Raw genomic sequence first — 27,355 nt, 5'->3', positions numbered from 1 at the left:
TGTAAGAAACTCCTGTAGTCACTAATTCAACCAGAAGAAAGAATTCAGACTTCTTCTCATACCTGCACACAGAAAACTGTGGCTCTCCTCAAGTTAGCCAAGGTACAGACCAGAAAACAAGTAGTAGTTGCAATGATGAAACAGTCTGCACATAAGCAACTCGATCAGCCAGAGCAGGGAGGGGTAAACGTAGGTATGTGTGAGTGTGTTAGCATGAGTGTGAGTCTGCGTGTGCATGTGCCCCGATGAGGCATGCTGGTGAGGTCAGTCTTCTAAGGACCACAGATTTAGCCCAGGGACAGCGTGAGGCATCAGCCTTTAATTTCTGTAGACTTCAGATGACATTCCATCTATTAGGCTATATTTCACAGGTGTGCTTGCAAATGAGAACATGAGAAATGTGTTCTTAAAATTTCATGTGGCTCATCTGACTTTGCCACATCAAATCAAAATGTCCTTCATCTCAGAGGTACCGCAGGTGGAGTCTCCAGATTTCAGAGGAGGTACTAGACAGTAATAATCTCATCAAAGATATTCCTGCCTTTTGTGTCCTAGGGTCTGTGACACACAGGCTCTTAGTTATTCTGAGGCCTTTAAGTCTTCTGTGGGGAGTGCGTTCGGGGATGATGGAGAGAAACTTCATGTGTTTAATTCAGTTGTACTCATTATCAAAGCTTACTCAATATATTTACAGTACAATATAAAACTTAAGGTGATGTCTGAATCTATCTGTTAAACAAATTACAATATATTTTGGAACTTTATTCTAATTTTCCCATTAATGTAATTACCTAAATTCATTTATAAACTTCATACACCACCACTTGTAGTTTTTAGTTCTGTAACATATACATACGTATATGAGTACATTGTGTATTCTTTGCTTTTAGGAAATCCAGTATAGGAAAATCTAAAGTTGGAAAACAGATAACCCTCAAGGTGATTATTTATATGATCAAATAATTGGTTACTTTCCAAAAGTCCCTTTCAATGAAAAAAAAAAAACAAAATAGAATAAAAAACCAAATCAAATCCATAAATATAAATTAAGTACCTAATCTTATGAGCAAGACAGAAGAGAATGAATATACAAAGAAGACCAAGATTAATTTTGGGTCTTTAAGATTTTATAGGCTGGGCGTGGTGGCTCTCAGCCTGTAATCCCAGCACTTTGGGAGGCCAAGGAGGGTGGATCACCTGAGGTTGGGAGATCAAGACCATCCTGGCTAACAGAGGGAAACCCCGTCTCTACTAAAAATGCAAAAAATTAGCCAGGTGTGGTGGCATATGCCTATAATCCCAGCTACTCGGGAGGCCGAGGCAGGAGAGTCTCTTGAACCCGGAAGGCAGAGGTTGTGGTGAGCCAAGATCACGCCATTGTACTCCAGCCTTGGCAAAAAGAGCAAAACTCTTAAAAAAACAAAAAACAAAAAACAAAAAACTTTATATCGTTTAAGTGACTTCAAAAGCATCATTTACATATCATTAACCACATGACTGGTGGGTAGAGTTGTTTCTGTCCATTAGATTCCTTTCTCAGGGAGCCACTTATCTCTGTTTCGGCCCGCATGATCTTATGTCTTTTTTTTTTTTACGTAAACCTATAAGTCTTTGAATGTTTTTCTACTTTCTGGTATGGAACAGGCTTACCTTGTACTTTCCCTCTCCTAGCCCTGAACCTATTCAGTTTCTCCAAGAAGCCCAGTGCAATGATATTTAGAAACCAAAATCAGGGCATCAGATGTGTTCATTGCTACTGAGATATTATTGCTTCTTATCCCCTTTAGTAGAGACAGTTAGAATACATATTTATTTAAATTGTGACTGAATCACACTGAATCCCCTGTTCCCAATTCAAAACCACAGGGTTTTTCCTTTAATGGAAAGGCATTCTACATTCTTTAACTCAAATCAGTGATCCCTAGTCAGGAGTGCTTCTTGTCTCATATTCAAGTTTGTAATCATTTATTTCTTATTTTGCTCCTAAAGTGACTCAGTAAGGGAAAACTGATGTGCAGGCTGATTAGCTTTTACTGTGATCCCTTTTTCTAAGGAGCTTTCAACAGTTTCCATTCATTTTGCCTGACTCAGAAGGTACAATCTCTTATTTCTTTTAGTACCTTAAAAAACAAACAAATAAAAACACCACTTTCCAAAATCCTATGTATTTCATATATGTCTAAGGTTTTGAGGACAACCCAACCTATACAGCTTTCTCCAAGGATTGTGGAGGAGAGGGAACAGAGCAGAGAGGGGGTGACTGCCTCGTGATCTTGTACAGTTCACTGCTTACTGTTTGAAGTCTTGAGACTAGGAGACTCATATTTCTGCTACCAGATAATTAAGATACAACATCTTAATTATGCTTCTATCATCATGCAGGTCAATGGTGTGCTGTGTAAAATTTTGCTGAACTTAGTATTTTCGCTGGTTCCAAAGGGCTGCACTATTTCATAAAAAAAGAACTGTGTTTCATAACAAAGTATGGCATAATTAACGTAACTGTAACAATGACAAAAATGTGAATTTCCTCCTTCTCTTTCCTTTCTTTGAAGTCAAATGGGGAACCAAAATGGAATGTAAACGGAAGCCTTTTTTGTCTTTCTTCTACCAAGCTTTGTTTGAGGTTCCAAATTCAATACACAGCTAGCACTGAGGAGGGTGTAGCAAATTTTCCAGCAGCTGCAGCCAGGATTAACTGCATTGCCTTCTTCCTTTGCCAAATCCATTCGTAAAACAAAACTGAAACAGGTCCTGAAGCTTTGTCATCTTTGAAATTGAGGCCCAACACACAGTGCAGAAAGTGCCGGACTTCAGAAAATCTGGGTTTGGGACCAGTTTTTCTGCTTTAGTGCCAAGTGGCCTTGGGCAAAGCATTGGTTCTCTTTGAGCCTGTTTCCTTCCCTGTAAAGCAAAAATAAAAGTCACCGTCTTGCTTACCTCATAAGGGCGTTTGAGGCTCAAATTAAATGTGATAATGTCAAAGAGCTTTGCAAACTCTAAAGAACTATAAATATAAGGTGTTATTAGAAGCTGTTGAAAGTAAATAATGAGGCAGCTTAATTCAAGTAATTTCAAATGACTCAGGGTAAAAAGAGCTGTGTGAGAGTGTTAGATATTTGCACTGCCCTGTGGTAATAAGAGAAGAGAGGGAGGGCTGAGGTGGGGAAGGTAGCATGACTCCTCTTCCCTGGTAAAGGTGAGCTGGGGTTGGGGAGGGAGATATTGAAGTTGGGGAAGGCAGGAGACGTCGTCACAGCAGTTTGTAAAATGGAATTATGATGATGAGATGGGGTTTAGCTAACAGGAGAGAGAAAGATGGTAGGAACAGCCAAATGTGCTACAGAAATAGCAGAAGTAGAGCAAAAGATGTGGCTCAGAAATAGCAATAAAAACATAAGTAAATAAATCAGAAATCAAGGCTGATAAAGGTCAGAGGAGAAGGCTACGCATATAGGGAGAGCCTGGGGGGAAAGGAGTTTCCAAGCTTAGTGACAAAGGAGCCTGAAATAGGGATCCCAGGGTGTCAGCAGCTGATGTCCTGAGCCAGCGGTCTCCAGACACTCGTTCGCATTTATGAGTGCCTACTGTGTGCCAGGCACTAGAAAGAAGACTCTGTTTTCAAACAAAATCTTACAAGAACAAGAATATGTAAAATAGAAAAATTTGATGCTGCGCTGTTGAAGCAAGGCCTGGGGGACTCAGGGCCATTCGGCTTTCCTCTGGATCCCATTGGTAGCTCCCAAAACATCTCTGCAGGGAGTGAGGCCTCTACTGAGAGACAGAGATAGTACCACTTATCCATGTTAACTCCAGCGCCTAGCACATGATAAGCATTAATATTTCCTGCATAAATGAGTGCATGTATGCATGAATGAATGCACAAAATAGAGAGTGGGTGGTCTGTAGGAAAGAATTCAGATAAATGGATGCAGTGGATTCCATAACTGCATAGTGAGGCTATAACTTAGCAACCATGAATAGTTAATACATAAAGGTTTCTCAATCTTCAGACATGGAATGGTGGGTGGGTCACTGTGACTGGCTTGTCAGAGGCCGAGGGAGACACATCCGTGTGTGTCCAGCCATGGTAGCCAAAGTTAGGGAGCATAAGACAAGACAGTACAAGAGAAAGCTTCTGGCGACAATGTCTTGGTCACTTCATTGCAAAAACACAACTAGTCCAGTGCTCTGCTCCTGTGTGGTGGGGCAGGCTGTCTTCAGAATCACAGAACACAAGAAAGACAGCTGACATTTATCGTGTGCTACTTGCCAGGCACAGAAGCAGTCCTTTTATGCGTTGTGGGTAGAATAATGGCCCTGTAGAGATGTCTATATCCCAATCCCTGTAGCCGATAAATATTCTATGTTACACAGCAATGGAGAAACTAAGGTTGCTAACCAGCTGACCATGAGGTGGGGAGAGTGTCCTGGATTATCCAGGTGGGCCCCATGTCATCACGGCATCCTTGCAAGTGACAGTGGCAGGCAGGCGAGTCAGAGAAGGAGCTGTAAGGACAGGAGCACATGTTGGAGTGATGTGATGTGATGTGATTTGAGGACTTGACTGCTCACTGCTGTGTTTGAGACGGAAGAGGGCCACAGACCAAAGCAATGCAGGCAGCCTCTAGGAGCTAGAAAAGCAAGGAAACAGATTCCCCTCTAGAGCCTCCTGCTGATACCTTGATCTTAGCCCCGCAAAACCCAGTTCAGACTTCTGATCTCCAGAACTGTAAGATTAAATAATTTGTGTTGTTTTCAGCTACTACATTTATGGTAATTTTTTTTTTTACAGTAGCCATAGGAAATGAATACAGATGTTCTCACTCCACCTTCATGTGACAGCCCTAACAGTTGGGTACTTACTGTTGGCGTTTTCCAGATGAGTAGAATGAGGCACAGAGAGGTTGGATCACTTGACCTAGTGCTGCAGCAGGTGGCCTGACTCCACAGCCTGCTCTGTTTATCACACTGTCCCCTGGAGTGGCTTTACCTCCTCCTCCCGACAAATGAGAAAATGAGGCCAGAGAGAATTGTCCTGACCTGCCCCAGGTCACATGCAAGTTTGAGGAGACAAAGCTCAAACCATGCCCCCAGGAGAATGGTGTAGACCAGTGCTTCACAAACCTAAAGTCTCATCAGAATGCAGGTTCCAATTTAGCAGGTCTGTCTGAGCTGGACTCTAGGACCCTGTGTTTGTAAACAGCTCACAACTGAGGTCCAGCCTCTAGGTCTGGAGCAGCAAGACTGTAGTAGCAGCTCCTGTTCTCTGCTTTGAGGGTCTGAGAATCTAGGGTCATTAGAAGAGGCTTGGGCTTCCAGTGGGATGAAGATGATGGGGCACTGGGAGGGAGAGAGGATGCTTGGAGACGAAAAGACACAGGCACCGATGGCCTCTTGACAGTCCTGTGTGGAATGAAATTTAGGGTTTTATAGGGAAAGGCCAGGGCTAACCAGAACGATATAACTCTTTGTGCTGCCCGAGAGAAAGATGTCACTCAAAAGTGATGATTATTTTTGTCATTTAAAAAGTCATCAAAAACACATGTAATTCCAGTGCTTTGGGAGCCCAAGGCAGCAGGATCGCTTGAGCTCAGAAGTACAAGACCAGCCTGGGAAACATAGTGATACCTCATCTCTATTAAAAATTTAAAAAATTAGCTGGGCATGCAGGTGCATGCCTATAATCTCATCTACTCTAGAGGCTGAGGCAGGAGAATCATTTGAGCCTGGGGAGATGGAGGCTGCAGTGAACTATGACTGCACTACTGCACTCCAGCCTGAGTGACAGAGTGAGACCGTAATTCAGAAGAAAGAAAGAAAGATGAAAGAAAGAAAGAAAGAAAGAAAGAAAGAAAGAAAGAAAGAAAGAAAGAAAGAAAGAAAGAAAGAAAGAAAGAAAGAAAGAAAGAAAGAAAGAAAGAAAAAAGAAAAGTTATCCAAAGCTTGAAGCTTGCAGGCATGGGTCGGGCATGGTGAATAGCACAGACAGGTGGAGGATATTCTCTCTGCCACAGACCCTAAAATATCTATATGAGATTGTGGGAGAAAACCCAACAGTCTTCATTTCCTGCCGTGTGTTTTATGTAATTCTTTTATTTTATTTTTTGGTTTTGAGAGAGAGAGAAAGAGGTAGTGTGCTTCTTCTTCGAGAAATGTCTCTAAAGTTTTGGCAGAATCAAAAGGCTAGTACCTCAGGCCCCTTCCTCTCCTCAGGCCCAACACCGCCCACTCCACAGACAGCAAACAGCCCCAGGAGAGTTGCTACTCTATAACTGCGATCATGGACCCCTGAGTCTCCATTTTAAAAGAATCCATGCACCCCTCTGTTTGTGTGTGGGGTGCCGGGAGATTCCCTAACCTACTTCACTGCAACTTAATAATTTCCAGTTGTCTATGGCTACTGCAGCTGCCTGCAGACTAGGAGTGTTCTGGTTTCATTTTGAAACAACTCCCAGGCACGCAAGTAAGAAGGTATCAACTTTCCTTTCACATATGTGAACTCAGAGAGGAAGCCAATGTTTGGCTGACTGGTTCCTAGGAGTACAGAGTGAAAACATTGCTTGTATTTATTTAAAATGGCTAGAAAATGAGAACTTTTTAAAAAAATCATCATACTTGGCACTATTCTTTTAAATACAACGGCAGTTTTTATAGGGAATAATATGTAGATTGATAAATAGGTAGACAAATACTCTTTTTCATTATTTCATTAGGTAAATATGGAAAATGCTCAGTAGGCCTTTTAAACATTTTAAAGGACTCCAAAGATGTTGGAGAAAATGGAACATTCATTCTTACTTTTTTAGATAGATAATAATGTAGACACATAGAGAAATATCCAGAAGGATATTCATCAAAATGTTAACAGTATTTGTCTCTGGATGACAGAATTTAGAGCAGGTTTTTTTGTTTGTTTGTTTGTTTGTTTGTTTTTTTGTGAGACAGAGTCTTGCTCTGTCACCCAGGCTGGAGTGTAGTGGTGTGATCTCGGCTCACTGTAATGTCTGCCTCCTGGGTTCAAGCAATTCTCCCTGCTTCAGCCTCCCAAGTAGCTGGGATTACAGGTGCCCACCACCACACACAACTAATTTTTGTATTTTTAGTAGAGATGGGGTTTTACCATGTTGGCCAGGCTGGTCTTGAACTCCTGACCTCAGGTGATCTGCCCATCTTGGCCTCCCAAAGTACTGGAATTACAGGCATCAGCTACTACATCTAGCCTGTATTTCTTTTCTTTTTTTTTTTTAATATTTTTTTCCCATACTCACAGCAATTCAGGGGGCTGAGGCAGGAGGATGGCTTGATCCCAGGAATTGGAGGCCAGCCTGGGCAACATGGCAGAGCCCTGTGTCTACAAAAAGAGTACTAAAATTTGCCAGGCATGGTAGCATGTGCCTGTAGTCTCAGCCACTCAGGAGGCTGAGGTGGGAAGATCACTTGAGCCTGGGAGGTCAAGGCTGCAGTGAGCTGTGATCGTGGCACTTCACTCCAGCCTGGGTGACACAGTGAGACCTGGGGTCAAAAAAAAAAAAAAAGTGTGTGTGTATTATGTTATATATACATATTTCAGTAGCTTTTGGGGTACAAGTGGCTTTTGGTTATATGGATGAATTATATAGAGGTGATTTCTGAGATTTAGTGCACCCCATACTTGACACAATTGACCTTCCATGCTCCGTAATGTAGAGTTTGCAAACTGAAGCTTTAAGGTACTTCTAAAAACTAAGTTTTCTACTAACCATCCCAGCTTAGGGGTTCACCTCTAAGGGTAGTGGTAATTCTTCAGGAAAATAATGAAATATGTTGATCAGTTGCCTGCTCAGTCAGCAAACATTGAGGAGCCTATAAAGTCCAAGGAAGGTGTTTTGCTGGGTTCTGAAGAAAAGCCTCTCTTTTCTTCCAGTCAGGGCCCAGGTGTCCAGTGTGACAGTTCTGCATGCTGAGCACTTAGGTGAGGAGGACTCTGGCCATCAGGGGAACTTGAGGCTATGGGGTTTTCAATTATCTATCTAGAGGAGCGAAAAAACAAGCTTGAGGGTTACACGACCTTTGTTATCTGTGTCGTCTCGGTCAGGCCCAACACTTCCTGCTATTCTTCTTCGCTATGGTCTTGTGTCATCATCTGCAAAATACGAATAAAAATACTTCCTCCCAGGAGTATTGTGAGATTAGAGGAGACAATAAGAATGGCACAAAGTAGGTCTCTAAAAATGTTTCTGGCCGGGCGCGGTGGCTCAAGCCTGTAATCCCAGCACTTTGGGAGGCCGAGATGGGCGGATCATGAGGTGAAGAGATCGAGACCATCCTGGCTAATACGGTGAAACCCCGTCTCTACTAAAAAATACAAAAAACTAGCCGGGCAAGGTGGTGGGCGCCTATAGTCCCAGCTACTCGGGAGGCTGAGGCAGGAGAATGGCGTAAACCTGGGGGGCGGAGCTTGCAGTGAGCTGAGATCTGGCCACTGCACTCCAGCCTGGGCGACAGAGCGAGACTCCGTCTCAAAAATAAATAAATAAATAAAAAATAAAAATAAAAATGTTTCTTCCTCCAAGAACCCGAAGCAAACTGGGGATTTTCAAGAATAATTTCTGTTTGGCTATGGGATATGTTACCTTTCTGCCTTAAACTGATCCACCAGTTGATCTGCATTTTGCTTGGTCTACCAGTAATATTAATTTTTATTTCTTTTGAACATACAACTGATGATGGAAGAGGCAGATCCAAAGTGCTCTTTGTGGTAGTCTGTTGTGGTTACAATTCACAGAATGCATACATACATGCACATAAAGGAGAAATGGTTGTATTTAGAAAAAATGGTCATACATAAATAAGTTGAATATCTTGGTGATGGGAAACTAAGATTCAATGTCAGAAGAGACCTGCTTTGGTGACTACTAGTAGCTGTTGAGGATCAGAAAAGTTAGATGGCTTTTGCTTTCTTTCTTGCCCTCTCCCATCACACACACATACACACTCACACCACATCCTTTGCCAGCAGGCAGGGAAAGCACTCTCAGGGTGATACTGATATGAATGTTCCTTCCTTGTCCCCGACTCACCCTGCTCAAGTCACATAGCTAAGGTCAGCTTTGGGGAGCCAGGTGCCAGCCCTGTCCCTTCACTGTTCTCAAGCTCCTGGGATCCTCAGGGCAGAGGTGTATAATGGTTTTCCATCGTGGTGGAGGGACTGAGACATTGGCCTGTTTCCTGCCTGAGCACCAACTAGAGGGAATGAAACTTACATTGCAGGGCCCTCACTTGCACCAGCCCTTTTAAGGCCCTAGAACTGGGTTCTTATGGTTGTATGATTTGTGTAAAATCTGTAAGAAATATTTGAACCACCGGCCGGGCGCGGTGGCTCAAGCCTGTAATCCCAGCACTTTGGGAGGCCGAGACGGGCGGATCACGAGGTCAGGAGATCGAGACCATCCTGGCTAACATGGTGAAACCCCGTCTCTACTAAAAATACAAAAAACTAGCCGGGCGACCTGGCGGGCGCCTGTAGTCCCAGCTACTCGGGAGGCTGAGGCAGGAGAATGGCGTGAACCCGGGAGGCGGAGCTTGCAGTGAGCTGAGATCCGGCCACTGCACTCCAGCCTGGGCGACAGAGCGAGACTCCGTCTCAAAAAAAAAAAAAAAAAAAAAAAAAAAAAAAAGAAATATTTGAACCACCATCAGTTAAGACCCTGTTCTCTTCCACCCGTTTCTGATTTCCCCCCATTTCTTCCTCATTTGTCAGTGACATGGTGTGTCCGTGCATTTCTAGGGAGTTGCACGGGAGATTCATTTAGTTTGGGTTTAGTGGGATGTGTCTGTGTGTGTTGTAGCCTCTTCCAGGTAGAGTTAAGCTGTTGCTGGGGATACTCCTATTGTTCACTGTGCTGACTCAGTGGGAACCGTGACAGGAAGGTGCAGGAGACAGAGGCCATGTCATGACATAACCATGTCCTTAAGTATAAGGAGACTGAAGGATAAACAAGGTTTGAAATGTTTGGCGCTGGAAGATAGTCTACAGAGCATTCTTGCAATGATCAGTAAGCAGAAAATTCTGTTGTCAAAGCAGACTAGTCAAAATACAAGTTCTTTCCTGTCAGGAATACACTGGAAAACGCAGCATAGATGATTTTAATATACTATATGTATTTTTCTTTCCTGTATTGATGAGAATCACATGCCACAACATCGATCTCTGAGTTTATAGGCAAGTCTGAAGCAGTACTACAAAAGCAAAGTGTCTATAGCAGTTTATGAATGAAAAAAGCAAAAGCTTGATAGAGGTGCTTCAAAATTTAGGATAGCAATCTTAAAAATGTACATGACTTTACCAGTAATCAGTTGCCAACCAGAGAGAAACTTTTCTACACAACTGATTGGAGGACATAGATTTAAATCAACTAGAGGAAAGACTAGGTATTATTTTTTCTTTTTTTCTCTATGGAAAATATGACAAAATTTGTCATATCGAGAAGTGATCAAAGGTTTTACAGCCAAAAGGATATAGAAGACAATATTATAGAGATGTGTCAGGCAGTAAATTAATAAAACATTTTGTCATTTGAGGGGTTTTGTAGGTTTCTGGTTCTTAGCAGCTTTTTAAAAATTATAATTTATTGCAATCTATTTTTTCATTCTAAATAAACATTCACTTTCATAACTACGTTTGGATACCTTCTTTTGTATTGTTTTTCTTCGAGAGGGTCCCCCAAATAGTTTAGGTCTTAGGATCTGTCCCTGGTGCTAATGTGTTATTGAAAGCATTTTCCAAGCTTACCAATGATTGTCAGGGGTGAAGCACAGAGATGGAGACCAGCATGGTGAAACCCCGTCTCTGCTAAAAATACAAAAATTAGCCGGGCGTGGTGCTGCATGCCTGTAGTCCCAGCTACTGAGGCGGCTGAGGCAGGAGAATTGCTTGAACCCGGGAGATGTAGGTTGTAGTGAACCGAGATTGTGCCACTGCACTCCAGCCTGGGTGACAGAGCGAGACTCCGTCTAAAAAAAAAAAAAAAAAAAAAGGAAGAAGAAGAAAGAAACTGCTTCCTTGTTTGAGGATTAAATGACTTATTTTATACAAAAGGAATAGAGCAATGCCTAGCACGCAGCAAGAACTGTAAATGTGTTTGCTGTTATCATTATTGCCTGCCTAAGCATGTGAGTCACCAAAAACTCAAAATTAAAACTTCAGTCTCCTTATGCAACTTGTCATTGCTCACTCAAAGACAAGCGGGGGCTGGCATCTCAGGAGTAGCTGAGTTATTCTAGGTCTTCCAACCCTCACCAGCTTTCGCATTTCAACGCCAATTTAGAAAGAGGAGGTACCTGCATCAGTGATAAGTGAAAAGGCTGATCCTGGCTTAGCAAACCATTCCATTTTAATAGTTTTCCAGAAGAATCAAGACTTCAATTATACTAATCAAAGGGACTAGGGCTGCTTAGAAAGTAACCATTGCATTTTACTGTCCTCATTACTGGGCCCGGAACACTAACTCTATGTACCAGGGCAACCTCAGGTTCTTTTGTGATGACCTGACCCTAGTTGCTTGGCTCTGCTCTATCAATTCAAAACCCACACTAGGGCCGGGCGCAGTGGCTCAAACCTGTAATCCCAGCACTTTGGGAGGCCGAGACGGGCGGATCACGAGGTCAGGAGATCAAGACCATCTTGGCTAACACTGTGAAACCTCGTCTCTACTAAAAAAACACAAAAACCTAGCCGGGCGTGGCGGCGGGCGCCTGTAGTCCCAGCTACCCGGGAGGCTGAGGCAGGAGAATGGCGTAAACCCAGGAGGCGGAGCTTGCAGTGAGCTGAGATCCAGCCACTGCACTCCAGCCTGGGCGACAGAGCAAGACTCCGTCTCAAAAAAAAAAAAAAAAAAAAAAAAAAAAAACAAATCCACACTACCTGTGGTCCCAGCTCCCAACCTTCAAAAGCATGATGTCACCCATATCACTGCCAATCTCCCTGGGAAAACTCTAGTTTTCAGAATCAGAATTTGAACTTCTATTGAATTCAGAGACTGACAAGCTCCCAAGGATATGGCATCCAGTCCGGAGTATTAAGTTGTAAAGAAATAATATTCCTCTTTAGAATGCCACCATCTAGCAAGTAGAAAGGGTACATTTATTTAGTGGGAAATTCTGGAAAAAAATAAAATAGTTTTTTTTTGAAAAGTTCTGAGGTTGTTTTGTTGTTGCTTTTGTTGCTGCTGTTGTTTCTGAGATGGAGTCTCGCTCTGTCGCCCAGGCTGGAGTGCAGTGGAGTGATCTTGGCTCACTGCAACCTCTGCCTCCCGAGTTCAAGCTATTCTCCTGCCTCAGCCTCCCAAGTAGCTGGGATTACAGGCATGCGCCACCACTCCTGCCTAATTTTTTGTATTTTTAGTAGAGATGGGGTTTCACCGTGTTGGCCAGGATGGTCTCAATCTCCTGACCTTGTGATCCACCCGCTTTAGCCTCCCAAAGTACTGGGATTACAGGCATGAGCCACCGCACCAGGCCGAGATTTTTTTTGGAAACTTTTCTTAAAAGCGTCTCCTTACCTCTGCTTCTAATAGAGCTCTTTTATATTCTGGATTTGAAGTATGGTTGAAAGGTCTAGGCTTGATTGCCAAGAGAAATGCACAGTCAGGTTAGGGTGTACAAAACATAGGTGTCTCAGAAATTATGGCTGGTTCTCAGTTCCTAACAGTGAGGTCTCAAAAAAGGGGAAAATGAGTTAGTCCTTCTAAAAAGCATAGAGGAGGAGGTTGAAAGGGCTAGAAAGGTCTAGCCCTTCTTGGAAGCTCTGTGTGGGAATTCCATTACTTTTATCTTCAGAACCCAAGGCAATGATAGCAATGATGATGAAGATGATGATGATGGTGATAATGATGATCATGATGGTGCCCTGTACTTACAAACAGGCTTTCATCTGTAGACTCAAAATGCAACACAACCACTAATTAATTCAAAAGGCAAGGTAGGCAAATATCATTATCTTCAATTTACAGGCCAGGAAGAAATTAAGCCTTTACCCAAGGTAATTTCAGAGTGAATATCACAAATGAAGAGATCCTGCCTCTTCTCTGTCCACCTGTCACCTACAGGTAGCTACAGAAGGGCTTTCTTTTTATTTCTTCAGAAGTTGTTTTGGAGCCATTATTTGTGGATGACATTGTGGGACTACAAAAGATGACAACAAAAAGCAGCACATAATTAAATATCAAAATGGAAGGTAAAGGTAAAAAGAATTCTGGGTGAAAGAGAGAGCTGTGGGTCTGAGAAGGCTTCAAAGGAGTGGGAGCATGAAGGGGGATTCAAAATTTGAATTCCTGGAGAACTATTATGAGAGGCCCTGAACATCCTTGTACTCGAGCTCGGAATGTTCTTGCTGGTTTTTCCAAGAATGCAAGGGCTTGACTGTTTTTCACTTGGGCCCTTTCTCAGGTTATTTGCTGTGAATAACCTTGAGGGATGAGATAATATCTCCCCGCAACAAAGAGCAGGTTTCCTTACCACCGGCTATGAAAGAGGTGGATTCCCCAAGCCTAGGTTCTTCTCCTGTAATACAACCTACTGCATGACAGCATTTATCTGAGCCCCATGTTGTCCTCTGGGACTTGGAAGCAAGGAAAACAACTCAAACATAATGCTTATGCTGCTTTGTGACTGTAAGTAATAAGGCCCCTTGTCTCTGACCCAGGAGTCTCATGTCGTCTGACAACATCCATGATACAGTAACAGGCTAACGAATTAGCTTACAAGTAGGATGAAATGAAATCCCACAGCTGGCAGAAACAGCCTGAATTACATTAGGTGTACCTGCTCTGTGGCACTTGTACCCCTCCTGTTATGACACTGAGCACCTTTTATTGTAATTGCTTATTTAATTCCTTTATTCCCCACCAGGCTGGAAGTTATGGGAAGAAAGGGCTATTGCATTTCCTTTGCCTAGAAAAGTGCTTGGCATATAGTAGGTTTTTCTCAAAGATTTATAGAAGGAGTGAATAAATGGATATAGTCTGTTTAGGAGTACATAATAAACCCGTTCCCCAGGAGGAAAGAGTTTTAAAAGGTAGGCAGAGTAACTGCCTTCATGTGTCCTCGAACATTCCACCCTCTCCTCTGGGGCAGAGCAAGCTCCTTGCTGCACTGACCCCTCCCTTCACAGACTTCACTGAGGGCAGGGAGGAGGCATAGTAAAATGACGCCGCCTCTACTACACAATGGTCTGGGGGGCCGCAGCATCTCTGCCTCATCATGATGTGATGGAGTTTCCCTGCCCTGACCTGCTTGTTTCAGTGTATGGTCCTGGTGTGGATGTTCCTTCAATTTCCACATCTCATGGGCATTGGTGGAAAGGAAATCAAGGCCATGTCTGTGGAGGTCACCCTTAGTTTCCTGAGGTCCACAGGTGTGGATGAGAAACATCTGTCCAGGAAACCAGCCTGCCAGAATCCCCTGAGTGAAGACACTCGAGCAGAAGAGAGGACAGCTCCTCAGCGTTACTCTGGCCAGTGATGAAATTCTCAGGGTTTGTGGAGCAATTAATTGCTTCATACACCTGCTGGGCCGAGGTTCTTCAGAATGAGGCAGGTCACATCTACGAATTCTTAACCGTTTTGGAATCCAGGCGCTCACCACTTCTGGTGGGGATAACACATCTTCCTCTGAAGGAAGGAACCAGTTGTTCTTGCGGGGAGAAGAGGGCCGTGGGACTGATTTGACTGTTCTCCCAGAGAGCAGGTTCTCCATTTGCCTATTGGGAAAGAGAGGTGGACATAGGTCAAAGATATCATGTCCTCTCCTCTCACCTTTCCTTCTCCCTTCCCTTCCTCCTTCTAAGACACAAACGGAAATAGTATATTAGCTATGACCATGAATATTGTATTTACTAGTGATTTTTACTTACAAGACTGATACAAGAGGATGTAATATTCTTTTATTTATTTCAAAGCCCTGCATGGGAGTTAACCTAAAGGAAGAAGCTGAGACACAAAATACAATTTTAAGGAGTTAACTTGAGTCATAGTGAGGACAGTGGCCTGGGGAACACTTCCAAGTTGTCTTGGAAGTGCTCCCTTATGTATTTTTTACAGGCAGGCTGTTTTTTTTTTTTTTTTTGGTTTGTTTTTTGAGATACGGTCTCACACCGTCACCCAGGCTGGTATGCAAAGGCACGATCATGGCTAACTGCAGCCTTGGCCTGCTGGCCTCAAGCAACCCTCCCATCTCAGCCTCCCAAGTAGCTGGGATTACAGGTACATGCCACCATGCCTGGCTAATTTTTAAATCTTTAATAAAGACAAGGTCTCCCTATATTGCCCAGGCTGGTCTTGAACTTCTAGGCTCAAGTGATCCTCTTGCCTCAGTCTCCCAAAATACTGGGATTACAGGCATGAGCCCCAATACCTGACCACAAGCAGGTTTCTAAAGGCAAAAGGAAACAAGGATTAGTCTGATACAAAGTTGTTTGACAGGAATTCTCACGGGCTTACAGATGTAATATTGATTTGTGATTGGCTATACCTTGTTGAGCTATAGGGTAAGAGTTATGGTATCTAGCATATGGCATTGTTAGGTTCATGTATGGCCACTTGGTGTCAGTCAGTCTTGAGCCCACATAGGAAGTGGCTTCAAGAGGTGATTACTTAGCTCAAGGCGGGGAGTGAGGCGAAATTGCTGTCACATTTCAATGCCTCTTTGGGCCTGATAATTTAAAATGGCTCACATTCTTCGGGTAAAGTTTATTTTCTTTCTCAATGATATTTTGTTTGTTTGTTTTTAATTAAACAAACGTGTATTGAGCCTGTCCAGGGCCAGTCTGGGCCAGTCCAGAGAGTGAGAATAGCAGAGTTGGTGGGTTAAGAACACAGGTTTCTAGTTCAACAGACGTTGACTCAGTCCCATCCTGTCTTATTTGTGGTGGGACCTTTGCATCTCCATAGGAGGATACTGGGTGGAGGCCTCTGTATTCCTTCCCTGCCTGTCTCCAGGCTTAGCTGCAGCCAGAGAGCCTGTTCTCTGGAAACACTGCCTGCCACACTTGTTCCTGATGCCGGGATCTCTTTACAGGAAGCATAAGCCTTTATTTTAGTTCAAATTAAACAAATACTCAAATGCCCTGGTGGAAGCTGTTAACACCCACAAGTTAAAACTTGCCTGAAGACAATTTCTGCAGCCAGAAATAACTTGCAGACACTTAGCTGGGGGTAGGAGCTGAACACCACAGGGAGGAGACACAAGGCTGGAAAAGAGGAATTGAGAACCTCAGAGTCAAAATTCATTACTTCATGCTTGTTCTTTCAACCTGATCTCCCTTTCCTTTCTTATTTTGAGAGCAAGTTTCAATTCCTGATACAGCTGAATTCACCTGGAAGTATGGGTAATTTGTCTCTGTACTTAACCTGTGCTTTAAGTGTAGAATTTTGGCCATTTATTTAAGGCCTGGCAGGAATTTACTAACTATAAGAAAATCATGTGACTTTCTTAGTGAAATGGCATCAGAAGATTTCCGGGGGCCAAAGAGCACCGTAACCAGGTGTAGCTGGAGTCAGGCCATTTTGTGTCAGCCGGTGCCAAAGTCCTTCCAGGTGGTGGCTGCTCTTTCTAAGGACTGTTTGAACTTGGAGCAATCTGATCAAGGGGGGGTTTTAGGGTTTCAGAAATGCTGGTGAGCCATGTCTTGCATGTTTAACCCAAAGCGTCCCTGGAGTTGGAGACTGCTCTACTTTCCATTCATCATACACTTTTTGGGCACTTGCTCGTTGGTGCTGGGCCCTGTGTTAGACTCCGGAAAGAAAGATAATTGTTTAGAAAAGGAAAAAAATGCTGTTTCTGCCCTGGAAAAATGTGCCTGACACAGAGGCCTTTTGTGTTTCTGTTCTGGTCAAATAGTAACTCTTTCCTTGAGGTCACAAATGCTGAAGCTTAGACCTAGTATTTGATAGCACAACAGGGTGACTATAGTCAATAATAATTTAATTGTACATTTAAAAATAACTAAAACAGTATAGTTGGATGGTTTGTAACACAAAGGTAAATGCTTGAGGGGATGGATACCCTACTTTCCATGATGTGATTATTATGCATTGCATGCTTGTACCCAAATATCTCATGTACCCCACAAATATATAGACCTACTATGTACCCACAAAATTAAAAATTAAAAAAAATTGTCACAAGACAGGAGAGATAAGTTAGCCTAAAAAGAGCTTGTTTTAAAAACAAAAGATCCTTTCTTTACAGTCGAATAATATTTTAGCAATGCTGCCCTCTGCAGAGCAAAACTAGAATCACAACTCTAGGTGGTTAAACGAACTTCCCAACACTGGTTAATTTGAAGAGAACTGGAAGATTCAGTGGTCTTCCAGATTTTCTCACATCCCCCCGCTAAAACAATTGTGAATAATCATGTGCCTCCTTGCATGTTTTTAAGTTGACATCTAAATTTGCCTCATCAGGTTAATAGTTGCAAAGGATGTTCTTTCCCACACATTTTCTGAGCTTTAAATAGTTGCAGATTGAGCGTATCCAGTTTAATTTAGGAAAAACACCGTGTGTATCACCTGGTGGGCAAAGCCAGCCCTCATTGTCAAACCAATCAGCTAACTTTGAATTGCTTTCTGACAGAAAAATAGTTTACTTGACTGTATTAATCACGCTGCTGATAAAGACTTATCCGAGACTGAGTAATTTATAAAGAAAAGGAGGTTTAATGGACTCACAGTTCCACGTGGCTGGAGAGGCCTCGTAATCATGGTGGAAGATGAAGGAAGAGCAATGGGACGTCTTACATGGCAGCAGGCAAGAGAGAAAGAGAGCCAAGCGAAAGGGGAAACCCCGTATAAAACCTTCATGTTGTGAGACTTATTCATTACCATGAAAACAGTATGTGGGAAACTGCCCCCATGACTCAATGATCTCCCACTGGCACCCTCCCACAACACGTGGGAATTATGGAAGCTACAATTCAAGATGAGATTTGGGTGGAGACACAGTCAAACCATATCACTGACTAGCTTAAATTCAACAGAACTGTGCTTTGGAGGACATCGTTGCACTGCTGACTTCTAACACTGAGGCAGGTGACTAGATAGAGCTGGTGCAGGTGACCCAGTCATTGCCCCTTTAGGGGTGACTTCTAAGAAAGCAAAAGGAGTTTTACTTTCATGGGACTCTCCTGTCTTAGCTCTAAATTTTCTTATTGTCCCATTGTTTGGTGCAAGTTCTTTTTTTTTTTTTTTTGAGACGAAGTTTCGCTCTTGTTGCCCAGGCTGGAGTGCAATGGCACGATGTTGGCTCACGGCAACCTCCACCTCCCAGGTTCAAGTGATTCCCCTGCCTCAGCCTCCCGACTAGCTGGGATTACGGGCATGTGCCACCACGCCTGGCTAACTTTGTATTTTTAGTAGAGACTGGGTTTCTCCATGTTGGTCAGGCTGGTCTTGAACTCCCGACCTCAGGTGATCCACCCGCCTTGGCCTCCCAAAGTGCTGGGATTAGCAGGACAGTGTATTATAATAAGTTTCAGGATGGTAAAAGGTGTATGTCTTCTCTTGTAAACAGAGAGAAGGGAGATTGTGAAAGGTACAAGAGGCAGGGGAACAGCCCACTGAGCTGCCCCAGGAACTTCTCTGATAATCAGTTTTAAGGAGGACATGTAGAGGTTGAGGATGTGGAACACATATCCCATCTAAGGGTGACATTCGTCAGTTTGTGGACAGCTGGCCTCATTCACTGGAGGAGGAACACAGTTCCCCTGGGGCCATGCTCTGGTCACAGACCGGGGTGCAAGAGGTCATTTATATTCAGGTAGCTCTTCTTATCTCTCCACTCTTGCTCTGGTCTTTAATAGCTTTCCTTCAGGGGCATGTAAAGGGCATGGCTGTGACATGCCTGTGTCATGCTTTTTAAAGAGTAGTCCTCCTGGAAAATAACTCTTCCTTCTCTAGGTCTAGAAGATGACTTTGGCCCCCAGGAGCTGTTTAGCAAAAGTTGAATGCCAGTTTACAGCAGCTGTCTGTTCATACAGACAGGTCAAAAAGTTTCATGTCTGGTGGGTGGCTGGACAAAGTGCCTAGGGTGGACGAAGATAGTTACACCATAGGGCCTGGGTGACAGGGAGATGCTAAGATGACTCACTGTCTGCTGAGGAGCACCTTGAAAGTCAGACCAGGATATTTTAGGTCCTGCACCACCTGACCACTGCCTGTTGATAGAACCTGCTTCCCCCTTTGCACCATATCTGACTTGCCTTGACTTTCACCTTTGTCAAAATGGGAATCTTTTTAAAGCTATAATACTATTTCCTGATTACTCCTTCCTCTTCACTCCTCTAACATTCTGTACTTTTTTTTTGAAACCGAGTCTCCTTCTGTTGCCCAGGCTGGAGTGCAGTGGCATGATCTCAGCTCATTGCAACCTCTGCCTCCTGGGTTCAAGCGATTCTCCCACCTCAGCCTCCCCAGTAACTGGCGTTATAGGCTTGTGCCACTCCCTCAGCTAATGTTTTGTATTTTTAGTAGAGACGGGGTTTCACCATGTTGGCTAGGCTCGACTTGAACTCCCGACCTCAAGCAATCCACTCACCTTAGCCTCCCAAAGTGCTGGGATTACAGCTGAGAGCCACCATACCTAGCCAACATTCTGTACTTTTTAAGGACATGTCTTGTGGTTTGCCTTGTGTTATAATTCTTTAACTATATATCTCAAGGCCCTTTGAAGAGAGAGAGTCAATTCCATCTCTATATTTCCCAGCTGTCTAGCTCAGTATCTGGTATAGGGCAGGTACTCAGAAATTGCTATTCTGTTTCCTCAGATCAAAGCAGGCACTTCTTCTCACCACACATCTAAGGAACAACAGGTTGGGGTGTAAAACCTGGTAGCTTCTTCTGGAGCTCCAGCAAAAGGCATCCGTGAAGGTGAGGGAATTGTGACTGTGATCAGGGAAATTGTCATGGACGATGACTGAGTGTGGAAACACTCAAACTGTTTGTCCTCTGCTCTCATACCACAACAATCAACACAGAAGACTCCTGTGACCACATGTGTGGGATGTCTCCCCACCGACAAGCAAGCAATCAATCAGTTCTGGAGGGGACACCAGCTGGGTATCCTCTGGTCCAGTATGACTCCAACCTATCTACCTGGAGATAACGTCAGATCCCACAGGCTGAGGGCTCAGTCCCCAAGATTGCCTCCACCTCTAACTTCTGATGCCAATTGCAAGCCCCAGGTTATTTTGCCAGTGTTTCTGACCTACTGGCTACAAATTGGGGTTCTCACAACCCTTTCCTTGGCTTCAATCAGTTTGCTAGAGCAGCTCAGAGAAACATGTTTAGTGGTTTATGATAAAGGACATTACAAAGGATACAGATGAAGAGACGCATAGGGCAAGGTAAGGGGGAAGAGGCGTGAAGCTTCCATGAGCTCCCCAGGAGTACCACCCTTCAGGAACCTCCATGAGTTTAGCTATCCGGAAGCTGTCACAACACTGTCCTTTTGAGTTTTTATAGAGGCTTTATTATGTGGGCCTGATGCATAGAACCAGTGGCTATTGGTGATCACCTTAAACTTCCGCCCCTCTCCCCTCCCTGGAGGTGGGGTTGGGGCTGAAAGTCCCCATCTTCTAGTCCTGCCTTGGTCTTTCTGGTGACCAGCCCCCATCCTGAAGCTATCTAGGGGCTGCCGGCCACCAGTCAGCCCACTGGCACACAGAAAGACACATATCACTGAAGATTCCAAGAATTTTTGGAGTTGTATGTCAGGAAATGGGTAGGAAACCCAAACATACATTTTACAATATCACAATGGCGTACCTTCAGACAGCATTTCGAAGGTGCTGCCTGGTGCTTCAAGGTCAGTAGACCCGAGTTCAGTCTCGACGTTGGTGTACTGGGCATCCAAGGGAAAACAGGAAGCCCAGCCTGAGTTCATGGATTTTTTTCCCTTTCATAGGAGAGACTGTGCTCAAGATCCAGATTCATTTGTTGATTCCCATAGCTTTAAAAACATGCCAAGTGCCCACAGGTCTTTGGGAATCTTTCCAAATTTTATCAAAGACACAGATGCATAATAAAATAAACAGAAATTAAACTTTATCCTAACCTCCAAAGTATATGACTCCCAACTAAATGTGCAGCTTAGATTTAAATGGTGGGTTATGAACTATCACTTAATAGGGACAGGATAAATGAGAAGTATTTTGGTGTAAAAGTAATCGCGGTTCTTGCCATTACTTTTAATGGAAAAAAAAAACTGCAATTACTTTTCCATCAATCTAACAGGACAAGAGATGAAAAAAAGTTCTACCTAAAGCATATCTAAATTGACAGGGACCAAGTTCATTTGGATAACCATAAATCTGCAAATAAATAGGAGGGTAGTTGGAAGGATTCTGTAGTGTGAGGGTTTTCCAAAGCAAACCAACTGAGCTGGACCAAAGAACTGAGAAAACAGGAACTGTGTAAGTTGCTTTATTACTCAATGCATAAAGAATTATGCCTCTGGAAAAGTGTGGTTTCATTCTGTACTGTAAAGATGAAAGTCTTGGCTATCAAGTGGGAAGGCAAGTTCTTGAATGGAAATACGCGCTAAGGTAGATGGCCCAACATGATGATTTCTTGCCTGAAAGCTTCTTGTTCCTAGTGCTGCCGTTAAACAGCTGAGTGACTTTGGCTGAAGATCTGTTCTTTTTCTTTTTTTCCAGACATAGAGGCTTGCTCTGTTGCCCAGGCTGGAGTGCAGTGGTGCAGTCTCAGTACACTGTAGCCTTTACCTCCTTGGCACAAGCAACTCTCCCAACTCAGCGTCCTGAGAAGTTGGGATTATAGGCGCTTGCCACCACAGAGGATAATTTTTTTTTTTTTTTTTTTTTTGAGACCAAGTCTCACTCCATCATTCAGGCTGGAGTGCAGTGATGCAATCTTGGCTCACTGCAACCTCTGTCTCCCGGGTTCCAGCAATTCTCATGCCTCAGCCTCCCAAGTAGGTGGGATTACAGGTACGTGCCACCATGCCCAGCTAATTTTTATAATTTTTAGTGGAGATGGAGTTTCACCATGATGGCCAGGCTGGTCTCAAACTCCTGGCCTCAAGTGATCCACCTACCTTGGCCTCCCAAAGTGCTGGGATTACAGGCGTGAGCCACTGAGCCTGGCCAATCTGTTCGTTTTTATACTTAAAAATTGAACATGGGCCAGAGTCCAGATAGGAACACTTTGGGTTAATTCATTTTATGAAATAGTTGCCCATTCTTTAGATGCTAAAGTTTAGAGAATTCCTCCACTGCCTCTCATTCAACCTGCCATTTTCCATTGAGCACCTTCTCTGGGCTCTGCACACCTGGCACTTGAAAAAGCCTCTGGGTATTTGGCAGCCAGCATGTTCTCATGGAGACCAGTTCTACTCTGAGAGAGTTTTCCAATCTGGCTGTAAATTGAGGTTAGCGAGGGCAGCCTCCATCCTGCTAAGAAACAAAGCCAGCCTTTCATGGAGCCAAGAAGCTGGCTCTTTACCACATGTTTTTTTCCACATCCTCTATTAAAAAAACCCTTTGTGGTGTTCATTGGATAACCTCTCAGTGACCTTTCTCTTGTATTCTAAATGCCATTCTCATGCCAAACTCCATGAGAGTTTTTGTTTTCCATTTCTTTTTCTGCATTATTAGGGTTATGAGACTTAGCAAATAAAAATATAAGATGCTCAGTTAAATTTGAATTTCATATAAATAATGAATAATCTTTAATATGTAAGACTTGGAACATACTTGGGTTTAAAAATTATTAATTATTTACCCGAAATTGAAATATGACTGGGTGTCCTGTGTTTCACCTGGCAACTCTATACATGGATTCAAATGTCCTAATTTTCATACCTTACTGAAATGTTTGTTTCATCTGCTTATCCCTCATCTCAGGAAATACTGCTACACAACCTTGAACTACCTTACTCATCTAAAAGGAACACGCACTCTTTCTCCATCAAAAGTGAATTTATCAGTTACACATATAAGGTACACTTTTCCTTAATGGCTAAGTTTTGTCTATTTTCTCTCTTTTTTTTTTTTTTTGATGCTTATAACTATCGCTTTTCAGCTTTTACCTTTTTATTTCCATCTCTGTCATCACTTGTCTCACTTTCTTAAATAAGAAAACAAAAATCCCTTTATTTCAACCATGGAACATGCAGGAAGACCAGCAGATCTCAAATCCGTTGGTTATATGGGTTAGGGAATCCCACGAGTTCTGAATCTACTAATAGAACAATCACCTTATACCTACTCTTTCAGTTACTAAATAGTGCTTTTATGAATTAAAGATGATACTTAAATTTTGGGTTAAACTTTTGGAGGAAACCCCTGATTTTACTTTTGAAAATTAACACAGTCATCTGAGGGCGTGAAGGGGAGCACAGCAGCAACAAGGGAAGGCTTCAGTGTTCACTTCTGGAGGCTCCCGTCGTGACTGCTGCCACAACCAAGTGTTTCTCCCAAATGCTTGCAACCGCAGAAAGGCTGCGATCCCTCCTTGGAGTTGGGCCAACGTCCAGCCTCTGTCTACAGCGGTCTGTGTTGGAGCCTGCTAATGGGCTCCGGGTTATCTGGTCTAACATGAGCTGATGCTATCCTCAGGGAAGCAACAGAGAATGAACGATACAGAGGAAATAGAGCCGCCAGGATGAGTGATTGTCAAAGGTGGATGCTGTCCTGATTAGCTGCAGGGGAGACACAACAGGAAGGTCTAATCACAGGGGACCATTTGTACCATCAGAGATTAGCATATTTGGGGTGAAGCAGGTAAGCATGTTTTGACTTTTTAAATGAAATGAGGTGCTAATAACTTGGCCACAAGATATAGAAACAATCACAAGAAACCAACTAGGAAGTGAAAATTGGTAGATATTTTGAGCACGAACATAAAGGATGGAAGAAGCAGAGACACCCGGAAGTCCTGGAAGCAGGCTAGGCAGGAGGAACATTTGAGAAACACTTAAGGACAGGCTAATCTGAGGCCAGGCACAGTGGCTCCCATCTGTAATCCCAGCACTTTGAGAGGCTGAGGTGGGAGGATCTTTTGAGTCCAGAAATTCAAGACCAGCCTGGACAATATAGTGAGTGAGACCACCCCATCCCTAAAAAACTAAAAAGTGAAAAATTAGCCAGGCGTGGTGGTATGTGCCTGCAGTCCCAGCTACTCGGGAGGCTAAGGTGGGAGGATTGCTTGAGCCTGGAAGGCTGAGGCTGCAGTGAGCCATGATTGTGCCACTGCACTCGCCCTGAGTGACAGAACAAGACTTTGTCTTAAAAAAAGAAAAAAAGACTGGGTGTGGTGGGATTACACCTGTAATCCCAGCTACACAGAAGGCTGAGGCAGGAGAATCACTTGAACCTGAGAGGCGGAGGTTGCAGTGAGCAAAGATCATGCCATTGCACTCCAGCCTGGGCAACAAGAGTGAAACTCAACCTCAAAAATTAAATTTAATTTAAAAAACAGGATATCTGTTATACAAATCACCCTGGATTGTTGAAACCACTTTTGCAAAAATTATAGCAGTGAGAAAATTATGACAGTCAAAGAGACCTGATCTAACAAATTCCATCCTGCCTTTAAACTTCAAATTAACCTTGGTCTTTCTGGAGCATGGACCAAGCTAGCTTTTGGAGAAATTTAGTTTCTGGTTTAACCTTAAGGCAAGGATGATAATAGCCCTTCCCAGAACTAAACTACTTTTGCCACAGGTTAGAAAGGTTAGGATTATTAGAGGGGCCTGAATTCTGCTAGGATGCAGGCATAGTTAAATGATTACCAGACATTGATCTGGAGGTTACAAGATTTGTAATTTCCTCCATTACTCCTGTAAGTAACATCACTAATGTAGAACCTAAAATTGGCCTTTTGAGATGTCTTTTCAGATTTTTGCATTTCTGACAACCAGAGGACTCCACCCGGACCCATGGCCCTTACCCAGAAGCTGACTCAGCACATGAGGACTATTTTCCATGACCCTATGATTGCATCCCCAACAAATCAGCAGCACCCCTTCCCTAGCCCCCCTGCCCACCAAACTATTGTTAAAAAACTATAACCTCTGGATTTTCAGAGAGGCTGATTTCAGTAATAATAAAACTCTGGTCTTTCATTTAGCTAACTCCTCTTTCTCTATTGCAATTCCCCTGTTTTGATAAATCAGCTGTATCTGGGCAGTGGGCAAGATGAGCCCATTGGGTGATTACATTGCTTAGGCATAAGAGAGAGGATGCTCCTGGCAGGATCAAGTCTGAACTACACACTCCAACATTTGAAGTACCCAGATGTGGCCTGAGCCACATCTCCCTAGTCTGTCCCTCAGCCTCTCTTACTTGCTGAGGGGTGGTGTCAGTCAGGAGAGGCAGGGGCATAGAACCTGACTTTTTGCTGGTGCCTCTTCTGTTACACTGGCCACCTTCTGTAGAACACATCCAGCCAGGCAGCCTGGCCTCTTTGTGTCACTAGACCACTTGTGATGCTTTCCTTCCACCCCTCTAGTTGGAAAGTCCCCTCCTTTCCAGTTCTCTCTACGTAACCCCCACTTCACCCTATCTGGTCTGCTGGCACCCAAGCCTCTATTCTTGTCAGCTCCAGTGGGTAGATGGGTAAGTATGGAGGGGCACTTCCCCAATGAGCTTTGAACTCGTGTAACTTTAATAGGCTCATTGCCCGATGCACACAGCAAGTCATTACACTGAGACACTGGGTTGCAGCTGAGAAAGAGGTTTGATCACAGGGTCACCAAAAGAGGAGATGGGAGGGAAATTCAAATTTATCTCCCGGCCAGGTGCAGTGGCTCATGCCTGTAATCCCAGCACTTTGGGAGGCTGAAGTGGGCAGATCATGAGGTCAGGAGATTGAGACCATCCTGGCCAACATGGTGAAACCCTGTTTCTACTAAAAATAAAAAAATCAGCTGGGCATGGTGGTGTGTGCTGGTAATCTCAGCTACTCAGGAGGCTGAGGCAGGAGAATTGCTTGAACCAAGCAGTCAGAGGTTGCAGTGAGCGGAGATTGCACCACTGCACTCAGGCCTGGCGACAGCGCGAGACTCCGTCTCAAAAAAAAAAAAAAAAAAAAAAAAATCTCCCTGAGGAATTCGGGGTTAGAGTTTTTAAGGGTTTTGGAGGGGGTCAAAGGGTGGAGAGTGTTGATTGGCTGAAGAGTGCAGGGTGTAGTCACGGGACAGGGAGATGAAGCAGTTGTGCTCTCATGCTCATCCTGTTTCTCTGTGGGGGCTATCAAACTGGTTGCTGGAATTTAGAGTCTGAAAAACATCTTAAGCAATCCTTAAATAAAAGTCTAATGATTCTAAGGTCCGGGATCCTATTTATAGTAACAATGTGGATGCAAATCAATTTTTAAATAGTCTTCTGACCTAACATCAGAAATCCTATCTCTAGGAACAATGGCGATGCAAATAGTAAGGACCCAGTGACATTTAGCAACAAGGAATTGGGCCAAAGTGCGGCCTGATTAATGATTAATTATAACTACACTTCTGTCCAGAACCCAGCATGCCATTCTTGTCAACCCTGTGCAGATATTTTTCCTGCGCTTTTTCCACTAGCATATCATTTAATCTTCCTGGGGTGACCATTGTGGGTAAATTATACTTTAGAGTAGGGATGGTGCATATTATTTCTCTATAGTTGGTTTCTGCTTCCTGCAGTGTTCTGGGTCCAACTCTGGAGAGTGTCCTGTTAGGAACTCCGTGTTTGTGTCCCACTCCCTGCCCTGCAAATTCATATATTGAAACCCGGGAGGTAATTAGTTCTTGAGGGTGGAGAGCTAATGATGGGATTTGTCCCCTTATAAGAAGAGACAGGAGAGAGCTTTCTTCCTCTCTCTGCCAAGTGAAGACATAAGAAGGCAGAAAGAATGCCCTTACCAAGAACCTGGCCATGTTGGCACCCTGATCCTGGACTTTCAGCTCCAGAACTGAGAAAGAAATGTTTGTTGTTTAATCCACCCAGGCTATGGTATTTTTATCACAGCAGCCTGAGCTAAGACACGCCCACACCCCACCCTACTTGTATTAGCCTGTTCTTAGACTGCTATAAATATACTACTCGAGACTGAGTAATTTATAAAGGAAAGAGGTTTAATTGACTCACAGTTCTGCATGGCGAGGGAGGCCTCAGGAAACTTACAATCATGGCAGAAGGCAAAGGGTAAGCAAGCTTGGACCTTCTCACATGGCCACAGGAGAGAGTGAGCATGTATGAAGGAAGCAAAGGGGGAAGAGCCCCTTATAAAACCATCAGATCTCGTGAGAACTCACTATCATGAGAACAGCATAGGGAAAACTGCCCCCATAATCCAATCACCTCCCACTGGGCCCT

General features: G+C 43.6%; 1 protein-coding gene across 1 annotated transcript; it reads right to left on the bottom strand.

Annotated features, from left to right (window-relative positions):
• Window positions 1-13,853: 13,853 nt before the first annotated feature.
• On the bottom strand, window positions 13,854-17,763 carry LOC104662754. Its single transcript, XM_010363849.1, has 3 exons — window positions 17,709-17,763; window positions 14,894-14,969; window positions 13,854-14,740 (listed from the first exon to the last, which is right to left on the bottom strand). Exons 2-3 carry the CDS (start codon window positions 14,944-14,946, stop codon window positions 14,050-14,052), a joined length of 744 nt encoding a protein of 247 aa, XP_010362151.1. The 5' UTR covers window positions 14,947-14,969; window positions 17,709-17,763; the 3' UTR covers window positions 13,854-14,049.
• Window positions 17,764-27,355: the final 9,592 nt, after the last annotated feature.

This window comes from Rhinopithecus roxellana, chromosome 18 (assembly GCF_007565055.1).
Source record: "Rhinopithecus roxellana isolate Shanxi Qingling chromosome 18, ASM756505v1, whole genome shotgun sequence".
In the NCBI taxonomy this organism is placed as follows: Eukaryota; Metazoa; Chordata; class Mammalia; order Primates; family Cercopithecidae; genus Rhinopithecus; species Rhinopithecus roxellana.
This window is presented reverse-complemented; position numbering and strand designations above follow the sequence as displayed.

Excerpts from the sequence above, each read along its gene's own strand:
- LOC104662754 (XM_010363849.1), bottom strand. The coding sequence starts at position 14,946 with ATGCAGGGCTTTGAAATAAATAAAAGAATATTACATCCTCTTGTATCA. Across the intron at positions 14,741-14,893 it reads CATCCTCTTGTATCAGTCTT|GCAAATGGAGAACCTGCTCT; the intron begins GTAAGTAAAAAT and ends CTTTCCCAATAG.